Source organism: Xiphophorus maculatus, chromosome 12, assembly GCF_002775205.1.
Source record: "Xiphophorus maculatus strain JP 163 A chromosome 12, X_maculatus-5.0-male, whole genome shotgun sequence".
Taxonomy (NCBI): Eukaryota; Metazoa; Chordata; class Actinopteri; order Cyprinodontiformes; family Poeciliidae; genus Xiphophorus; species Xiphophorus maculatus.
The window spans coordinates 4,974,905-4,993,266 of NC_036454.1; the positions used below are offsets into that span (position 1 = coordinate 4,974,905).

Below are 18,362 nucleotides of genomic sequence, written 5' to 3' on the forward strand. Positions count from 1 at the left end.
ATAAATATTTTCCTCACATCTCATTACAGAAAATGCTATCTTTCAACTTTCATAGTCTCCCAAACTTTCACATTTTAAAAGCTTATAACCCCAAATCTCTAGGTATTTCATTAAGACGAACAGATGAATTGCAGATGGCATGAACATAAATTCACCATTAAAAACTGAAAAGTGAGGCATTCAAAGCCTCTGATTCAATATTTTGTGTTTAAGTTACTGGTGCAAGACTTTTAGATTGTGTCTTCAGCAGCTTTGTGGAGTGTGCAGCTTCACAGGACAGCTGCAGATACACAGATATTGAATTATGCACAGATGAACTATGTTTGATGATTATGTGACTTCTGAAGGAAATGCACTAGATTTTGTTTGGGGGGATTAAAATGCACACCATCATATCATTTTGGGGTTTTTATTAAATAAAAAAAAAAAACACAATCATTATAGGTTTGATTGTGAAGCTTTAATTCCCTTCAGAAATAAACACAAATAGAAAGCAAGGGACCTGTTTGGAAAACAATACATTGCCTAAGTCAAATTGCCAAGATTCAGCTTCAGACTGAACACACATGAAAGAAGAAATGATAAAAACCCTGTAATATGTTATCATCTTATGGCCAGAGATAATATTACTGGTGTGATTCCCACCACCCGTTTCAGTATTAATGGCAAAAATTAAACTTCTTCAAGTTTCAAACAGGTTTCCATATGGGATTATTTGTAGAGTTATGGTGCATTAAAATCTGTCAGTCAATGACTAATATGGAAGTGATGGAGAGCTTTGATGTCCGGCGTAGCGTCTTTCCATCTGGGAACACAAGGAATGCTTTAAGCCCATTACCCACTCTTCCAGTCCAATTGGAGCTACCGCAGCCTGGGGGAGGACAGAAGAGCTGCCCCCATCATCTTTCAAAGCTCTTACACCTCTAATTTGTTTAGACAAACGGCCCAAAATATGTTGGCCCCAACAGTGGACAAGCCTGGGGTTGAGGAGCAGATTCTGGCTCCTAAAGAAGACTTTGCACCCAACAGAATATCTAAGTTCCAGTTTAAGCTTAAGGAAACTCTCCAGCTGTCACTCCAGTTTGTCCACGTCTTCCTCTGGGAATTGTCTGTTTGAAGTCGTCGCAGCGGCACCTCCACCCTGATGGCATGCACGATAAGAGGGAAAGAGTTTGTAAATGATGATGCAGCTGCAGCTAAATTAGAGGCTTTCAGCGCTCTGCGTTGCACGCCAGATTGTACGGCTGTGTCGGCGTCAGCAGGTCAGAACGTTCTCACACTGCGGTCGTACAGCACGACGTGGACGTAGAGGTCCGACTGGAGGAGCGTCCCGCTGGAGTCCCCGTTGGACCCCGACTGAAACCAAACACCACGTGTTTAGAAGTGGCTTCATTTGGACAAAGCAGATCAGTGAGTTTTATGAGCTTGGAGGATGTTTTTACTTAGACAAGTTCTGTAAATCAGTCAATCAAGTTATTTGTTTGGCACATTTCAGCAACAATGCAGTTCAAAGTGCTTTACATCATAAAAACACAAAAATAAAAAGTCATCAAAATATCATACAGTCACCAATTGAGAAACCAGTGACAAATGCGGCATAAAAGATGCTGAAAGTACAGATGAGTCCATCAGGAGGCATAAATCCTTCTTTGATTTGATCCAAAAACAATCTCTGAAAGAGAAAGTGTTTGGTTTGTGTTTAATGACGAGGTTTTTAGTATAACTTTATTGGTTACTGTATCAAAGCTAAGGCTGCTGTGTGTATTTATTTTATGATTCTCAGAGCATTGTTACTGCCTATAGAGCAATAACAGCTGCAAGAAAAGAAGGAGGAGGTCCATTATGAAGGGTTAGCATCAAAGCATATCTGTGTGTTAAAGTGGCCTAGTCAAAGTCTTAACCTAAAATCAGCTCAGGTTTTTATAAGCACACATCCATGTGTCTGTCTGTCTGTCCATCCATGTGAAACCACAAGCTGCTGGAAGCATTTCCTCTCAGACCATCTGTGTCACGGGACTCATTCATTGGTCAACCATCACACCCAATTTACACGTTTACCTCAAACACTCCTGTGGGTGTCGTAATGACCGAGGCGAAACAGACGGCTAAAAATGACTTCATCACCGGAGTCGGAAACTCTGGTAAACGGCAAACCTCCACATGATCGGGAAACCAAAATGTTTTACTAATGCTCACATCATCTAAGGAAAACTTTTCTTTCAGCTTCTTTTTCCAGTCAAACCAAATGAACCACAGAGATAAGAGAAGCTCTTCACCATCAAACCCACATTTCTGGCTGCAGGGGAACAAGCGGTCACGGTTTAGCAAAAGCAGAAAAACAAAGCGGAGAACTAGCCTGCACTTCAAAAACACAAAATATCACCAATTATTTTTGTCTTGTTTGTAGTTAAAATATCCTAGTATCTTAGACAAAGCTAACTTATGAGTATATTTTCTGTAAGGTAAGAGCAGAAAGGTTTTTTCATACTAATCCCACTGTTAGATTATTTCACTCTTGGGAAAATGTCTTGATATAAGTGAAATAATCTGCCTGTGGAACTAGTACGCCTTTATCAATATGAAGGAATTAATTACTTAAAACAAGCTCCTATATCTTGCTGAAAAGTTGCTTGCAAGTTAATTTTGTTTTATTTTAACAGCACCAAGATATTTGCACTAGAAACTAGACCAAAAGTGCTTGTCTAGGTTTTGTGTTTTTGCAGTGTGAACTGTAAAGACGAAGCTGCAGACGGAGGGTTAAAAGCTGGACGCTTCAGGGCTGAGCCACGCTGCGTTTCTGGACACGCGGGTGGTTTGATGTCCCTGGCTTCCTGCGCCTTCCATCGCTTGTGTTTTTAATAGACGGCTGGTCGGGGCGGGGCTCGACCGCAGCTAGAACACTGTGCTGCCATTTTGGCCTCAAAAACGCAGTCCCCACAGCTCTGTCTGCAATTTCAAAATAGTTCGGCCCCACCAACTGCTTCCCTACCCCCCAGCAAAGAGAGAGGCAGGAGGGAAAATAAGAGCCGTCCCAGTGGGCCGTTATTCTGCAAAGGCCTCCGCCAGAAGGAGAGCGTGGAGGAAGCACCTGCCTCGATCTCTTGACCCTTCGCTCTGTGTGCAGGTGGAAAGCAAATATGATTCCTTCATCGCTCTCAGCTTCTCCAACTGATATCTGCAGCTTGTTAAAAAGCTTCAGTGCCTAAAACTTAGGGCCAGTGAGGTAATATAGGGCCGTCACTGTAACATCCTCTGTTAGATATAACACTGGCTTTAAAGACAAAGTGTGCCTGGAAGCAAACTGGATCTGATAAGAACTTTTACTTCCCAGAAACATTTTTACGGCCATGCAGCAGGTGGCTGGATCTGATTATGGGAGCCTGAGGCCCAGAAGCAAAGCAGCAGAGAAACAATTCTTACCCAAGGATTCAGCATTGTTTTGTCCCTCTTGCTCTTAAAGAGAAGTCCGTTTGGGTCATCATAAATCACCTCAAAGTTGGGGCTGGAGTTGGAGGTGGATGTCTGCGTCTTCCAGTTGTAGTAGCTGTGAAGGAAACGGGGAATACAACTGAGTCTTTCAGGAAGGTTTTAAATGAAGAAAAACATGGCTGCCAGCTGGTTATGAAGATCTCTTCAATCATCTTCTTCTCTTAACTGACCATGACCATAGGCACCAGAACAGGGGGGTGCAGGGGACCATTGCCCCCGCCCTCAACACTTTACGGCCCTGCCCTGCCCGTCCGCTGGTCCCGCCAGACATTTACACAGGCTGCACACAACTCCGACAATCCGTGACTGAAATCTCTCTGTGGTACAGATAAAACCTACAGCATTGAGATCTGGACCGAATCTAAGGCTCCAGATCATAACCGTCCCCCAAAGGTTTACGCACATGCGGCAGCTTTGGGTCGGGTTGGGATCATGAACCGGTCTGACATCTGAAAAAAGGCTTTGACTCTGATCCGGTCCAGATTTGAACCAGTTCTGCCTAAAAATTGAATGAGATTTCTGTATTTGTCACCATTTACAGAAGTGTGACGATGTTTTCTTTCTAATAGCGTTGGGATGAAAACAAAACAAAAGGACATCGGGCCCATGTTCGTTTACGGTTCCCGACCAAATGCTCACCCACACTTTGCCTAGAGCAGATCATTTTTGCTCAGGTCGAAAAATAATTGCATGAATTATTATTTTATATATATTTATTTTTCCTCTTTCCTGTTTATGAGCTTTTTTGTGTGTGTGCGTGCGTGGGGGCGTGTGGGTGTGTGTGTGTGTGTGTGTGTGGTTTGGCGAACTGAAGAGCTGACGGGTCACCCGGTTGGACAACTGTTTCACCCGCTACTGGTGCGTTCACACCAATGATGTAATGATGACAAAACCTTCATACAAACACGGTGTTTTAATATTCAGCTGTTCTTAGGTCGGCTGCAGGCATTTATCCGTCTTTTACATTTTTCCAGACTCCAGTTTTGAAAATGGAATAAAGTCCATTCTGAAATCTAAATGCTCTGTAAAGTTGCCTTCTGCATGTTCTGCATGACATTCAAAGTGCATAACAGAGGTGACGAAACACCCCATGGACCCCCCACCTCAAAAATGAATCCGGCGCCACTGACTATGACAGTGTAGTGAATTGCATAGTGGATACTAAAAAAACGACCTATTATACAAAATTAATATTTTTCATGTTTTTGTACTTCCATTTAGTAATAAAATGCTTCTAAAAACAACCCAAGCTCTTAAAAATCTCACCCAGACTTATTTGGCAATAAGTTAAAGTCTTTGGTGTCTGGAAAATGAGCTCAAAACCTCCTGATTACTGAGTCCCACTGCACCGTTACCTAGCAACTCAAGCTGACTCCCAGCATAATTGGTCAGCTGGTTTTTCCGCTGCATGCGCTGTGCAATGGCTGCTGGAAAAGACAAGTGCTTTGTTGTTAACTTAACATCCAGAAGCCACTTGCTACATTCTTGTTGGTTGTGCAGGAGAATCCACTCATGCTTTTCAAAGATGTACGGTTGTATAATTGTGCATCTGTTTGCAGCCATTTTCACATATGAATGTAAACGTTGCGTTAAGGGGCGTGGCCAGCAGCAAATTATTTGGATTTAAAGAGATAAGACACCCTAAAACGGCTCATTCTGAACTGACAGACTAAAATCTCATTATCTGATTTTGTGCAAAAAATGTTATGAACTAACCTAACCTGCTCAAGGAAGCTTAATAAAACTATTTTATTGATGTTGTGGAGTACAAAAAACATCTTTTGATGTGGTGAATGTTTTGCATTTTGCTGTGTGGACAAGTTTGTCATTTTTCAGTTAGGCAGTGGGACATAACACTGGGATTACCGAGAAAAATGAGTGCTTTAGCCTTTTAAGGTCGACGCCCGCCCTGTGGCGGGCATGACGTCATGTTTCTGTGTGTGTTTTTTGCTCCAATGTGATAATAAATTTTGTCAAAATGAAACAAACACTGTAAAATCACAAAGTTTAGGATGTTCTGAAAATAATGATACCAAACAAGGTAAGGTAAATAGTTTTTATGGTGGAAATATAAGGGTAAATTCAAAATTAGACCAAAACGGCCATTTAGACCCAAGACTCCAAAGGGTTAATTACTTTTTTTATTGTTAAATTTACAGTTAAATTCGTTATTTATCTGGAATAAAGAACGTAAAGTATTTTGTTGTTGTTTATTGCTTACAGTCAATCTGTATGTGTAGGTCAGAACTTTACAAAACTCAAGATCAAAAATGTCCAAGCATTTCTGTTTGGTGCATTTTTTTCTGATTTAAGAAAAAGTCTGGCTCCAGTGCAGTTAGATCTACAGACATGACCTTTGAACAGCAGTGCATTCCAAAAAACATAACCATGAATTTAATTTTAAGAGAATCATACCGAGACAGAACATATCGTTCTATTGTAACGTAGCTCTGCTTTAGAGTTTTAAGATGTATCGGTATCAATAGAAATAGGATTTTGTGACAAGAAATCTGCCAATTTGAATAAAAAAATTTAAAAAGATCCCACTGCAAATAATATGTTTTGCACAACTCTTTTGGATTTATCAGAAAGAAACGATGGATGAACCCAGAAGAAGAGCATAAAACACAGAGCAGTAATCTCTGTGAGGGAGCATTCATGAGCTGATTAAAATGAAGGAAAACAGCCGTCAGTCAGATATTCTTTATCAGAGGTCGAGAGGTTAAAAAGCTGTTTCCACTTCCATGTGCAGGGCACCAAATCCAGGCTGAAGCTGTGACTAATCAGCAAGTGAAACCAAAGAATGGCTTCAATTCCAGAATAAATGACTGATTAATTCACAGCATCCGATTCAACTCGCTCAGCTTCTAGCTCCTCAGGAGGAGAAATGATGTTTATAAAGGGACAAGAATATTAATAAATCTGTGTTTCTCTATTTGACAGAGATGTAAAATGTCCTGAATGCCTTTGATGATTTCAGACCGAACGGTTTGTTTTTGTTCTTTTGTTGAGAAACAACCTCAGCTTCTCATTCTTTAGCCGTGGAATTGGCAGATCTTCCGTCTTTGTTGACATGAAATATGATTCAGGTTTGGAAGTGAAAGCATCTCATTATAGCAGGTTTTGAACTCTGCGTTGTTCTCTCTGTGAGCCTGGACTCCATTCCTCTTTACAGGTAATGAGAAACCTAAAGACACGAGTCTTGAAAATTATTTTAACTTTGTTTTTTTTAAAAAAACATGTTGATTAATGTTAAAGAAGGTCAGGCTAAGCTCCTTCGGGTTAGAATTTATTATACTGATTTAGAATAAACAAATGCATCAAAATATTTATATTTGCATTTCTGTTCTCTGCTCTGAAACGTTATATATTTTGTGCATGTTAAAACATTCCAACAGGATAAATTGTAAAAACCTGAATCATTCCCTTTAACTTAAGTATAAAAAAGATCTTAAATCCTGATTTCTTAGAATCCAGATGTTATATTTTCTGAACAAACATTAGATTTCATGTTATTTATTTTCACAGGCCTATGTGGATGATTTAGAGAAATGTTGCAATGAAAAACTACAGTAGATGAGTTTAAGTTAAAGCGTTTCTAAACTCAGTTGTAGTATTGTAGTTGTATTTTGGAATTTGAATTGAAGTAACTATGGAGGAAAACCCTTAAAAAACAACAACCTTGCTTTATGTTGTTACTGGAAAACTGCAGGTCAGATGTCATAAGTGAAGATTATAAACTGGGATTTTTCCAGTTTTCATGACGATGTTGGGGTTCTGGTACCAAGCATTATTCTGATGTTACCCTTAGCACTTCAGTACTAGCAAATATATATATATATAAAAAAACCCCAAAAAACCCTATATGATGTAAAAAAAAAAAAACCCCAAAAAACCTCCAAGTGACTTGGTTTAAATTTCAGAAACTCTCTTTGGTCTTCTGTAGTGGTGTTTATTTAAAAAGTAAAATCTGCTGTGACACATTAAAACCTGTCCATAAATACTTATCTGCATCTGAGACATAAAAAAGGTTTTCTCCAAGAAAAATATGCAACTTCATAGCTACAAATTACAAGAACAGATTTGGTCCAAGGAATACATTACATACTCCTGCGGCTTTCCAAAACCTGCCTGCCTCACACTAAGCAATTTTAGGAAATGTAAATAAATATTTTGCAAAGCGGTCTGCTGAATTAGCTCTGAAAATGGGTCAGGTCTGAGCTCAGTTCTGGTCTCCAGGCAGGACGTTTTCATTTATGCGAGTCTGGAATACTTCCACTGTCTGTAGATTTGGTTTAATTTGCTGTTTTTATTTTTTGGTTTGATGTCGGCTTCAGTTGTGCTCTGTTTGAGTTTAAACGACTTTCATTTTCTACTGTCGCTGCCACGTTATGGTTTTTATTTTGCAGACTCAGTCTCGTTCTCCTGACCTTCTGCCCAACCTGGTCTTGATTTGTAATTATCACACCTGCATCCATTTAGTCGTTTCTTCCTCACTATATAAGCCATGTGTTTCTCATGTTGCTGGTTTGCATTGGTCATAATTTGGTTGGGTTCCCTGCACTCAGTTTGATATGAAGTTCTTTGTGTTCAGAACCAAAGCCTACCGCACTGTATTTAGGAGACCTAAACACTGTTCTTCTTAAAGAAAAATACATCTATGTTGATCTTTAAGGTTCTTATTTAGTTAAAATTAGTGATGGCCAAATGAAGCCTCATGAAGCAATGACGTTTCATTTTCAAAATCATTTTCAAAATCCTTCATACACATGAACTATAAATGGTTCCTTTTATTTCGGCCACTGCTGAAGACACATACAGTAACCCATGAAGCGGCGGCTCATCACGCTTTTATTTTGAAAACCGACACGCAAAATGAAGCAGTCACGTGACCCATGCAATGCAAGGCATCGTTTGTTGCTAGTCACGTGGTTTTCAGCAAGACGACACAAGCATGGAAGCGGGGCTTCATTGACACGCCCCCTTTTTAAGCCTGGCGTCAGGTGGCCCATCACTACTTGATTACAACCAGAAAATATTTGAAAGTCTTCTAATGAGCAGATCATCACAAATAAATAAAACAGTCAAACTTTACTCTACATTTTGTGTTATATTGGATATTACTAAGAAACTGGAACAAAACTGTATATTGTTTAGCCACATAAGTCCATTTTGTTTTGCTCGTTTAACTTGTTGAGATGATCCTAACGGTGATGGAAGGTATTCTGCTCTGAAAGGTTTAGTACCGTGACTGGAGAAAATACACAGATTTTTGGTGTTGAATGGAAACAATCTTAAATGGGTTTAGTGTTTGTATTTTTTTTTGTCATAGATCCACTTTATTTTTATTTAAGATTTATTTCACCCAGAAAAATCCCCCATTGAGATTCAAAATCTCTTGCTAAAGAATCCTGGCCAAGACCGGCAGAGATTACAGAGCATTCACAGCAAAAACAGAAAACTTTAACACTGTGATAAATCAATTAAAGGATTCCTCTGTGGAAACATTTACACACAGATTATTCATTCTCAAAATCAGTAAGAACAGCCTTAGAAGCATTTAGTGACAATAGATCCTTCACGTTTATGTATTTCTGCAACTGATTCCAAGAAGATGGAGCAGAAAACTGAAAGTTTTTTTTTTCCATGTTCAGTTCGAACTTTAGGCACCGAAAGTAAAAATAATTTCTCACAGCAAAGAGGATATCCTCCTTTCTATTTAAAGGCCAACACATTAATTCACTAAATCCAATCAAAGTGGGTCCAAGAAGCACCAAAGGGTCAGCTTCCTTTACCTTTACGCTTCAGAGTCCAGAAAATGTGACACCAAATAGATTCTGGTGCTTCAGTTATCGGTCAGCACTTCCTGCCAGCCATCAGTTTCCTCTCCAGGAAACATTCTCTGTCTGCTCCCAAACAGTCGCAGCCATGCAAGGAAATACACTGATGCATAAAATTATAAGGTTTGACAAGACCGGAGGCCTGGTATTCTGGCCCACATGCCAACAGATCTGGGTAAAGCGTGGTCAGAATAGACTGCTGCTGTCCCACTTCTGAAACACAAGTCGATCTGTTTTTTTTCCCCTTAAAACTCGGAGGAAAATTATGTCGTCTGAACCTTTACTTTCAGACATATACATCCTTCTTCTCTTCCTAGATTAGCTCTGACAGGGCTGCGGGGGCTATTTCTACAGGAATACCATGCGACAATTAAAATTTTTTTGGTAAGCCACTTTTATTCCACGGTGACCCGCCTACATTTGCAAGAGTGAGATGTAAGATATTTTTAAGATGTGAGATCTCTTACGGCTGAACATAAAAAAGAAAAAAAAAAGACTTTGTTGCTCTCCTATTTGGACATGTTTTATTGGACCCACTTCCCCTACTGTACTATGTGAATGGTCGCAAAGGCAGCTAGCTTCCCAGTCGGTGACGAAGAAAGCTCGAGCAGCTGGATGGCACCACACCCAGACACATGGACCAGTAAAAGTCTGAGAACCTGGATTTGGTGGAAACTGTGACGGTTTTCACAGCATGGGTTCCTGCTTCCCGATGCATTTACCTTGACTGTGTGACATGTGCGCTCTACTCTTTCACTTTCCATAGTTACCATGCTCAGCTCTGTTGTTATCTCCAGGTGCTCATTTTCCGGAGGAACGTCAATAGGAGCTGGATTATGAGCAGTGGATCGTATATTTCATCAGAGTAAACGCCATCTTGGTTTCCGCTGTACAATGTTTATTTCTGAAGTAAATGTTTAAGAATAAAAAGTCTTAAAATGTAAGACTTTTTAAGACCTTTTTTTTATGCCGCCTTGAATTAAATTTAAGACAGAAGAAAACCCCAATAAATCTAGGGAATGGTTGGGGGATAATGCTTGAATTGAATGTAGTGTAATAAAAGAATAAGCAAAGGAAAATACACTTAAAACAAAAGCACCTGGACATTAAGGCTCAGTTAGAATTGAAGATTGACATATTTATTATTTTTGGACCTGTATATTTTGTGGATTTTGGCCTAAAACACTGAATGATATTCTCAGGTGTCGTTTGCAGCTCTTGGATATGTCTCCAAGATTTAGTGCATTTGCAAATTGTGATCTAACTTACAATATTGTTATATTTCTTCCACTCTGAGTGCTCTGTCCCACCATGACGATATTGTACTTGTTTAGCTTCTCTAGCGGTTCTGAGGTTCATCTCTTGGGTGTGAAACCCAAGGCTGGGCAACAAATCAACAACAATTTATAATCGCAATATGCACATGATCAATATTTATAGATATGTCCAAATACAATGTTCAATAATTTCACTGAGCTTTAGCTGCTCCACCTTTCACGGTGAGCTAAGCTAAGTTTTTAACATAACATAATTTAATTTCCCTTTGGGATCAATAAAGTATTTTTGAATTGAATTTGAACTGCTTAAATATGAAATTGAGTTGAGTGAAAGGAGGAAATGAGCTCTAGAACAGCTAAAACAGAAAATGTCACTTCACCAGTATTTCAGATATCCAAAACCAAAAAATCCCTAATCAATAATTATGATGAAACTGATATAAAATCCTTATATTGTGATAGGTTTTTCAGCCATATTGTCCAGCCCGTCTCCTTCTTGATGGCTGGATATTTCCATCCTGTCTGTGCAGATAAACACAGAACCTTCAGCCATCTTGAATAGGGCCCAAAGATGAACCAGACACATAAATGTTCCAGAGGTGTTGCCTGATTTCTTTTGGACTTCTCGTGATTTAACACAAAAAAGGGTTGTGTTGGATGTGCTGTGGTGGCGCAGGAGTTAAACACAACCCACATAAAGGGGCCTTAGTCTGCCGTCGCAGGTTCGAATCCCAGCCTGGTGAACTTTGGTGCATGTCTTTCCTCTCTAATTACCTACTTTCCTGTCTTAGCACTTTCTAATGAAGGCCACTTGAGTCGAAAAAACCTTTAAAAGGAAGTGCTGTGTTTGAGGTGTTACCCTAAGACACATTCACAGTATATAAACTTCTGAGTTTTTACATTTAGCAAACGGGAATCATTTTGACAATCCTGACTGACGTAGAACCGGAAACATTTACCTTGATTTAATGTCAGGCAGCGAGGGGAAAAGGGTTACATGTCTTTTTATGAAGTTTTTGTAAATATCTGGTTTAAACTGCATATATATTTAGAATATCTAAAATATACACAGCTGCTTCCAACCACAGAATAACATAGTCGGATTCATGTTTCGTCATACTGAGATTTGTCTCTGGAGTTGATTTTTTCTGTCGTTTGGCTCTGAATAGAAACAACTCGACTTCATGACATCCATTAGCGTAACGTTCACACACTGAGGACAGACGCGTTACAGAGAGTAGAGACAGCTGGGTGGTAGCGACTGTCCCTCTGGAGGCTAATGGTGCTCTGACTGAGAGAGGTTAAAGGTCAAACGCTGTTTGCCTTGAAATACACAGATGACAAGGCTTCGAGACATATCATGTCTGGATATGTATGTTTACACTTTGATGGAAAGATGCATTAATAACAGTCCTTGACATTTTACAAGCTTTTCTATTAAATAACAATTTCTGATATCGGGACCAAATTATACAAACAGGACAAACAGAAAAGCCTTGATGCTGGGGAACGCGGCATAAATCTATCCAAACATATCAGCTCTGAGAACAAACAGTACAACATGATTTAACCCCGAGGACCCAGACTGTGAAGAACGTGCGTGCCATGTGTGAAGGCCAACAGAGATGACATGCGTTCCGGCTTACTAGCAAATATTTATGGAGTTGGCGATCTGTACCGTGATAAAACGAAAAAACGCCCCCCACGTTAAAGCTCGGACACGATAACCGGGCTCGCCAGATCACAACTGGAGCTGGAACAGCTTCTCTTTTGTATTAAAACTTAATAAAACGGGACAGCAGAGCAAATATTTTCATAGCGGAAAACGAAGCCAGACGCACAGGTGCACTGCAGAGGCAGAGCGTGGAGGCAACGTGGGTTTGGCTCCAGAACAGGCATGAGCGAGCTGAGCCTTCACATGCAGCGGCTCTGTCTGTTGTCAAAAGCGCACAATGTTGGCAGCGCGTTCAGAACTTAATTATACATAACAGCTTTTCAATAAGTTGGCTAAATCGGAAACATTTGTCGAAATAATAACGATAAGGCAAGGGTTGACTAAACACTGGGACCAAAGAGAGGGAAAGATGAAGAGCCGGAGGAGGGGAGCAGGCAGTGCATAAACAGATGGTCACTTTGCTGGTGAACATTACACATCAGAGATGCTATAGGCACATCTGGAGTGGCAGGAAGCACAGAGCTGGAGATCTGGCAGTTAATTAGACATGGTTCAGGACCTCACACTGCAAAAACACCCCATCTTACCACACATTTCTGGTCGACTTTTAAGCACAAATATGAAATAAGACAAAACTAGCTAACAAGTAACTTTTCAGAAAGACATAAGAGCTTGCTTTAAGGCATTAATTCCTTTATATTGATCAAAACGTTTTAGTACTAGTGGAAATAATGTCCCAGTGGTACTAATACTTTTTATTTCAAAATTAAAGAATTATTGACTAAAAATGAGTTCCTATAGCTTGCTGAAAAGTTACTTTTAAGACAGTTTTCTTATTTCCAGCATACTAACATATTCACACCAAAAAAAGTGAAATAATCTGTCAGTACAGCAAGACATTTTGACTTAAAAACACTTTGGTTTCCCTAGAATGATCAGGAGTGTGTCGATGGGGAGAGGGATGTCTGGGTTTCTGTTGTTGACTTGTTACCGTGGCAACCCAATTCTGATCAGTTAGTATTTAACTGATCAGGTTAGCACCAGCCAAGAAAAAGTTTGAACCAACAAAAAACAGAGTTTGTTGCTATAACAAACATGGGCATGGTTTGCCCTAATGATAGTGAACACTTCAAGCAGGATATGGTCAAAAAGGTTTGACTTGTTTAAGGAACACTATGAGCTTGTAGAGTTTGGTTATGCTTTGTTTCCACTGAGCGGTACGGCATGGGCCGCTGCAGTGCAGCATGCTATTTTCTGCAGGTTTCATCAACTCAAATTTTAGACTTTTTAAGACATACTTAAGACCATTATGAAATAAACTTAAGACCGGTATCTCAACAGAAATGTACAAAAGAAAATTGCATATTTTTACATTGTACACAATCAATGTTGCATTGCATGGGTTGGCAACAGAAGTGAACCAGTGGCAAAGATGAACGTCATCCTGCAAACTGCAAATTTGCACTTAGCCATGATAGATGCAAAAAGCTAGCTAGGTCACAGAAATCAACAAAAATGTCTATGTGACTTAAAAGTTTGAATGTCAGAAAAGTCCAAAGAAAAACAAGAAAATACTAAATTAGTTTAGCCACAACAAAATTGACGGCCTGTGATTAATATATTTAAGGTAATCTTTTAATTCTTCTAATGAATTTAAGACATTTTAAGGCCTTAATTTTAGATACATGAATTTACATGTTTTTAAGGATGTGCAGACACTCTGTATTTTATAGTCTTGATCAAGAGAGCATTTCCACCACCAGCTAGTTTAATCCAAGCGCTTAACGTCATGACATGCTAGTGCGACGACAAACAAGTAGCAACAATTTGTCTCCTGCTTATCAATGACGAGCGAAGCTAGTAGCTCCACCCTAACCGTACCGCACATCTGTCCCATGGACCTACAGTTGAGCTTAAATTTTGTCAATTAACCTATCAGATGCTTACAAAGTGATGACATCATCATCTGGTCTTTCCCAACATGTTTGAAGGGACATCTCTTTACGCTTTAAATTTAAAGATAAACTCATATTATTCTGCCATTCGGGAAATAGAAAAAAATGTTAATTCTAAATGACACAAAACAGAAAAGGTTTAGTCTGATTTAATATCAAACATTGGGGAAAAATTATGTTTTTTCCATAGATGTTAATATCTGTGTATTATAGATCCAGAACTGGAACTACTGGTGAGAATCCGTCATATATTATGGAGTTGAGGCAACAAAAAAAAAAAGATTTTTAAGAGATTAGATAGAACTTTTAATGTCAAAAGAGGAAGTAGAATTGAGACATGAACCTATCCACCCTTTCTTGATGGAAGTGGGATGTGTAGGCAGGAGCTGGCGCTGGTGTCACTGCTCTGTGTTCTTTGTGGCTGAGGAGGAGGAGGAGGAGTTGGAGGGACGGGATTCAGAGTCCTGCGGTGGGAGGTTTAGTGCACCGAGTGGGCAGCAGCTCCAGCATCTGCTCCCTCTTAGCGGCAACCACACTGTGTGTTATTGTTCCCGACAGAGACCAAAAAAGTCACGGGGGAGGCTGAGACGGGTGGAGGAGGAGAGAAAGAAGAACAGATAGCGGAGAATGACACATGAGCTACGAGAAGTTAAAAAATAAAGACGGAGAGAGCGATGTGTAAATCTGATCAAGTTGGGTTTTAAAAGCTGAAGACCGAGGCGGAGTGTGAAGGCATATGTCACGCCAATGGGAAGGAAGGGAGACCCGCTGAAGGGGGAAGCCTCATAAAAGCATCATTAGGGAGTAGGTTGTACCTCCAGGCATACTCGTCCAATGACTCACACCTTCGGGTTGTTAGGGAGGAAGAAGAGTTCAGGGCCACAAGATGGGTGTTTGGGATGAACACAAGGTGAGAAACTGATAAATAAAACAGTCCATCACCCTATTTTTTATCTTTCAGTAGGGGCGTAAAACCTTATCCACAATGCAGCGACTTAATAAAGGCTCCAAAGTTTACAAAATAAACCATTGACTAAATCCAATGGTCAACTCATTCTGAGTAGACATTTTTCATATTTGACATTGAACACCCCTGGAGGTGAGAAAGTAAACCTCAGAAAACTGCATCCCTGAATACAATAGAAATATAATTTATTCTCACTCTGTATGAGGATGTATATTCACGTAAATATAAAAGCAAAAAAGAGACTGTGAGGCTAAATTTACAACAGAAGAAGAAAATGCCATTGTTATTACAAATAATATGCTCAGATTCAAAGAAATGGGCAACAGAGTAGGATCAGTTAAAAAATGTGCAAACTGAATGCATATCTGCATAAAAATCAACATACTATTTACAAGAAATGGACAAACTATGGAAAACAGCAGGGATGCAAACATATGAGTAACTGTTATAAAATGTTACTGCTGCTGTGAGGAAGGACCTGCGATAACGCTCCTTTGTGCAGCCAGGATGGAGCAATCTGCATGCATGGAATGATAACATTATCTAACATTTTATGAAGATGTTAGTATTTTTCTTTATGATTTTTGTTTCTTCAGACCATGATCCAGAATTCGCTTGAGGGACAAGATATCACAAATTTTTGTTTTAACATAAATGAAGCCAAAAACACCCAAGAACTTTTACGCAAAAGAAGACTGACATATTAATCCATTCAGTGAACTTGTCTCAACTCGGTGTTTTTGAAGAAAGGTCGACTAATGGAATGAAAAAAACATTTCCATCCTTGCAAACTTGGACGGGGAGTTGGTGTCCATCTCCACAGATAACAAAACAAAACAATCAACCCAAGCAAAGTAGGACATTTTTTTTCACTTGCAGATCTTCTTTCATCTGAAATACTTTGTTTCTTTCATTAATGCATTCTGTTTAGTTGATCATTAAGCTGTTGAAAGTAATTGATGTTGCAATAAAATGAGTTCTGAGTGATTAGCTTTCAGCTGGAGGATTTTGGACCCGTTCGGTCCAGAAGCTGTTGCAAAATGACATCACCTCTGGCAGCTTTCAAACAAAATGACCTGAGAATCTGAAAGTGGCGATGAAATGAGAGAATAAATTGCGGTTTTTATCAACAGTAAACAGAATCTTTCTGTTAATATTTACAGAACAGAAACTTTTCTGCAGCCAAAATACTGAACTTCTGACTTCTGATGCCCTCATACACAATGTGTTAGCAACTTGATCCACAACTGTATCCATTATAATACTGACTTTCACTATTTTATTTTGAATATATATGGATGTAATATTAAATATTTTTATCTGTAACTGTTAAAATGTGGACAAATGCTGAAATATCTAGTATCTACCAGTAGGTGGCAACACTGTTGGCATTTGAACGTTATACATATGTGTAAGAAACCTTCGAAACGGCGGCACTGGTGGAATTTCTAGTACAGGAAGTGAAGTTGGGATGGCGTGACGTCTGCTGCAATATCACCGTTTCTGAAAACTGTTTATCAAGTCAGGATTCAGATCAGTGCCGCTCATTTTACCCTTTCACCATGTTGTGTTTGCGCACTTTCAGTTATTTTGTTCTAAATTTTAAAAGGAACTATTAACCATACATCACAGGACAAACAACCATGGGTGCACACACTCCCACAGTCATTTCTTTGGACTGTGGGAGGAAGCTGGAGTACCCAGAGAGAAACCACGCATGCAGAAAGACCCCAAGCTGGGATTCGAACCAGAACCTTCTTGTTGCAAGATATGAGGTCAGATAGAGCTGTTCTGGTTTGATCAAAGGGACATGAGCTGCATTGCTTTGTCTTAATTAATTTGGAAGTTGCTAAAAGCATCTGCTAGCTGCGTAAACATAAACATGATTTCAATAAGTGTCAACTGGCCTAAATGAGATCAGCACCAAAAAATCTGAGAAGGGCTGCAGTTGTTGACAGTCGGCGTGTTTCCATTACAAATGTGTGCAAAACTTTTTCAATATTTTGTTGATGTTCAAAAAACACAATTTTGCAATTTTGATGTTTTCATGAAATGAGAAATGCGACTAAAACCACACGAGAATAAGTTTGTTCTTGCGATAACTCAGTAAAAATTACAACGCTGATCATTGTCTTCTTCTTCACCAGTGGCAACATCTGCTTGTTGATCATGTGACTTGTGTGATGTGAAAAAGTGTTTCCATTGCTCATCCCCGCACCAAATGGTTTTTTCAAAACTGGCATTCTTCCATTAAGGGAATTTCTCTAAACAGGCCTTAGCTGTGAGTGTTCACAGTAGTTTCCCAATTTTCAGTTTTTTCTGTTTAGTATTGAGCAAACAACTTGTGTGTAATTGAGTGTCGCAAGATACTTTTTGTAATGGAGCTTCTCTGAAGGTTAAATTCTAAATGTGCCTTCATTTGAACCGTTTAGGCTGTTATCCCGTCTGTCAGTGGGGTTATACGGGTTGTCTGCCACTTGGCTGAACTCCTAACTAAATCATCTATTAACAGTCATTCCCACCTTTGGCCAGTTGTGTTTGTCCTTTTGGGATTTCTCGCACATATCTGACATGTTGGTAACATGTTACTGTGCACGAGTATGAGGAATGTGGGAATGGTTTTGGCTGCGGTGATTTGCTGACAGCCCTCTGTGTGCACAGGGCCGATGATAGAACGAGAATTATAAAGATATAAAAATGTCTGAGCGAGGGATACGGAGAGGATTTTAGCTTACACCTGTGAGTTCAGAAGTTCATCTGTGGATTGTGCTGAAACTGTGCAACTGGCTCTGGATGCCGTGCAACCCTGCGCTCAGAGTCTCACAGATATACAGATACAGAAGTGGAGCTAATTAGCAGCAGCTGATGGAGCCTCGTGCTGCTGAAACCTCATCCAGCGCTAGCTAACAAAAACAGTCTTCCAACTCAAACGGTTTTAGAAAGTATAGTTATCTTTTCTCACTGAAGAAGCAGAATAATAAAATGCTTTTGTAAAACGTCAGGTGCAGAAAATGTTTTTATATAAATCAACTGTCAAAAGAACAGGAAATACAATTCTGGAATGGATCTTTGACCCTTTTCCTGAACCTCAATGTATTCCACTGATAGATCAACACAAGGTAGCAAATAATTATAAAGGCGAATCAAATTGTTGCAATA

The 18,362-nt window shown here is 39.5% G+C and overlaps 1 protein-coding gene across 1 annotated transcript in view; it reads right to left on the minus strand.

The window, feature by feature from the left end:
- Window positions 1-34: 34 nt before the first annotated feature.
- Window positions 35-18,362, minus strand: part of c12h4orf22 (chromosome 12 C4orf22 homolog) — a 75,495-nt gene continuing 57,167 nt past the window's right edge. The window contains exons 5-6 of the mRNA XM_023344038.1: window positions 3,421-3,544; window positions 35-1,356 (exon numbers count right to left, since the gene is read on the minus strand). Coding sequence (XP_023199806.1) covers window positions 1,264-1,356; window positions 3,421-3,544 — 217 coding nt within the window. The 3' untranslated portion in view covers window positions 35-1,263. The remainder of the gene's footprint in view (window positions 1,357-3,420; window positions 3,545-18,362) is intronic.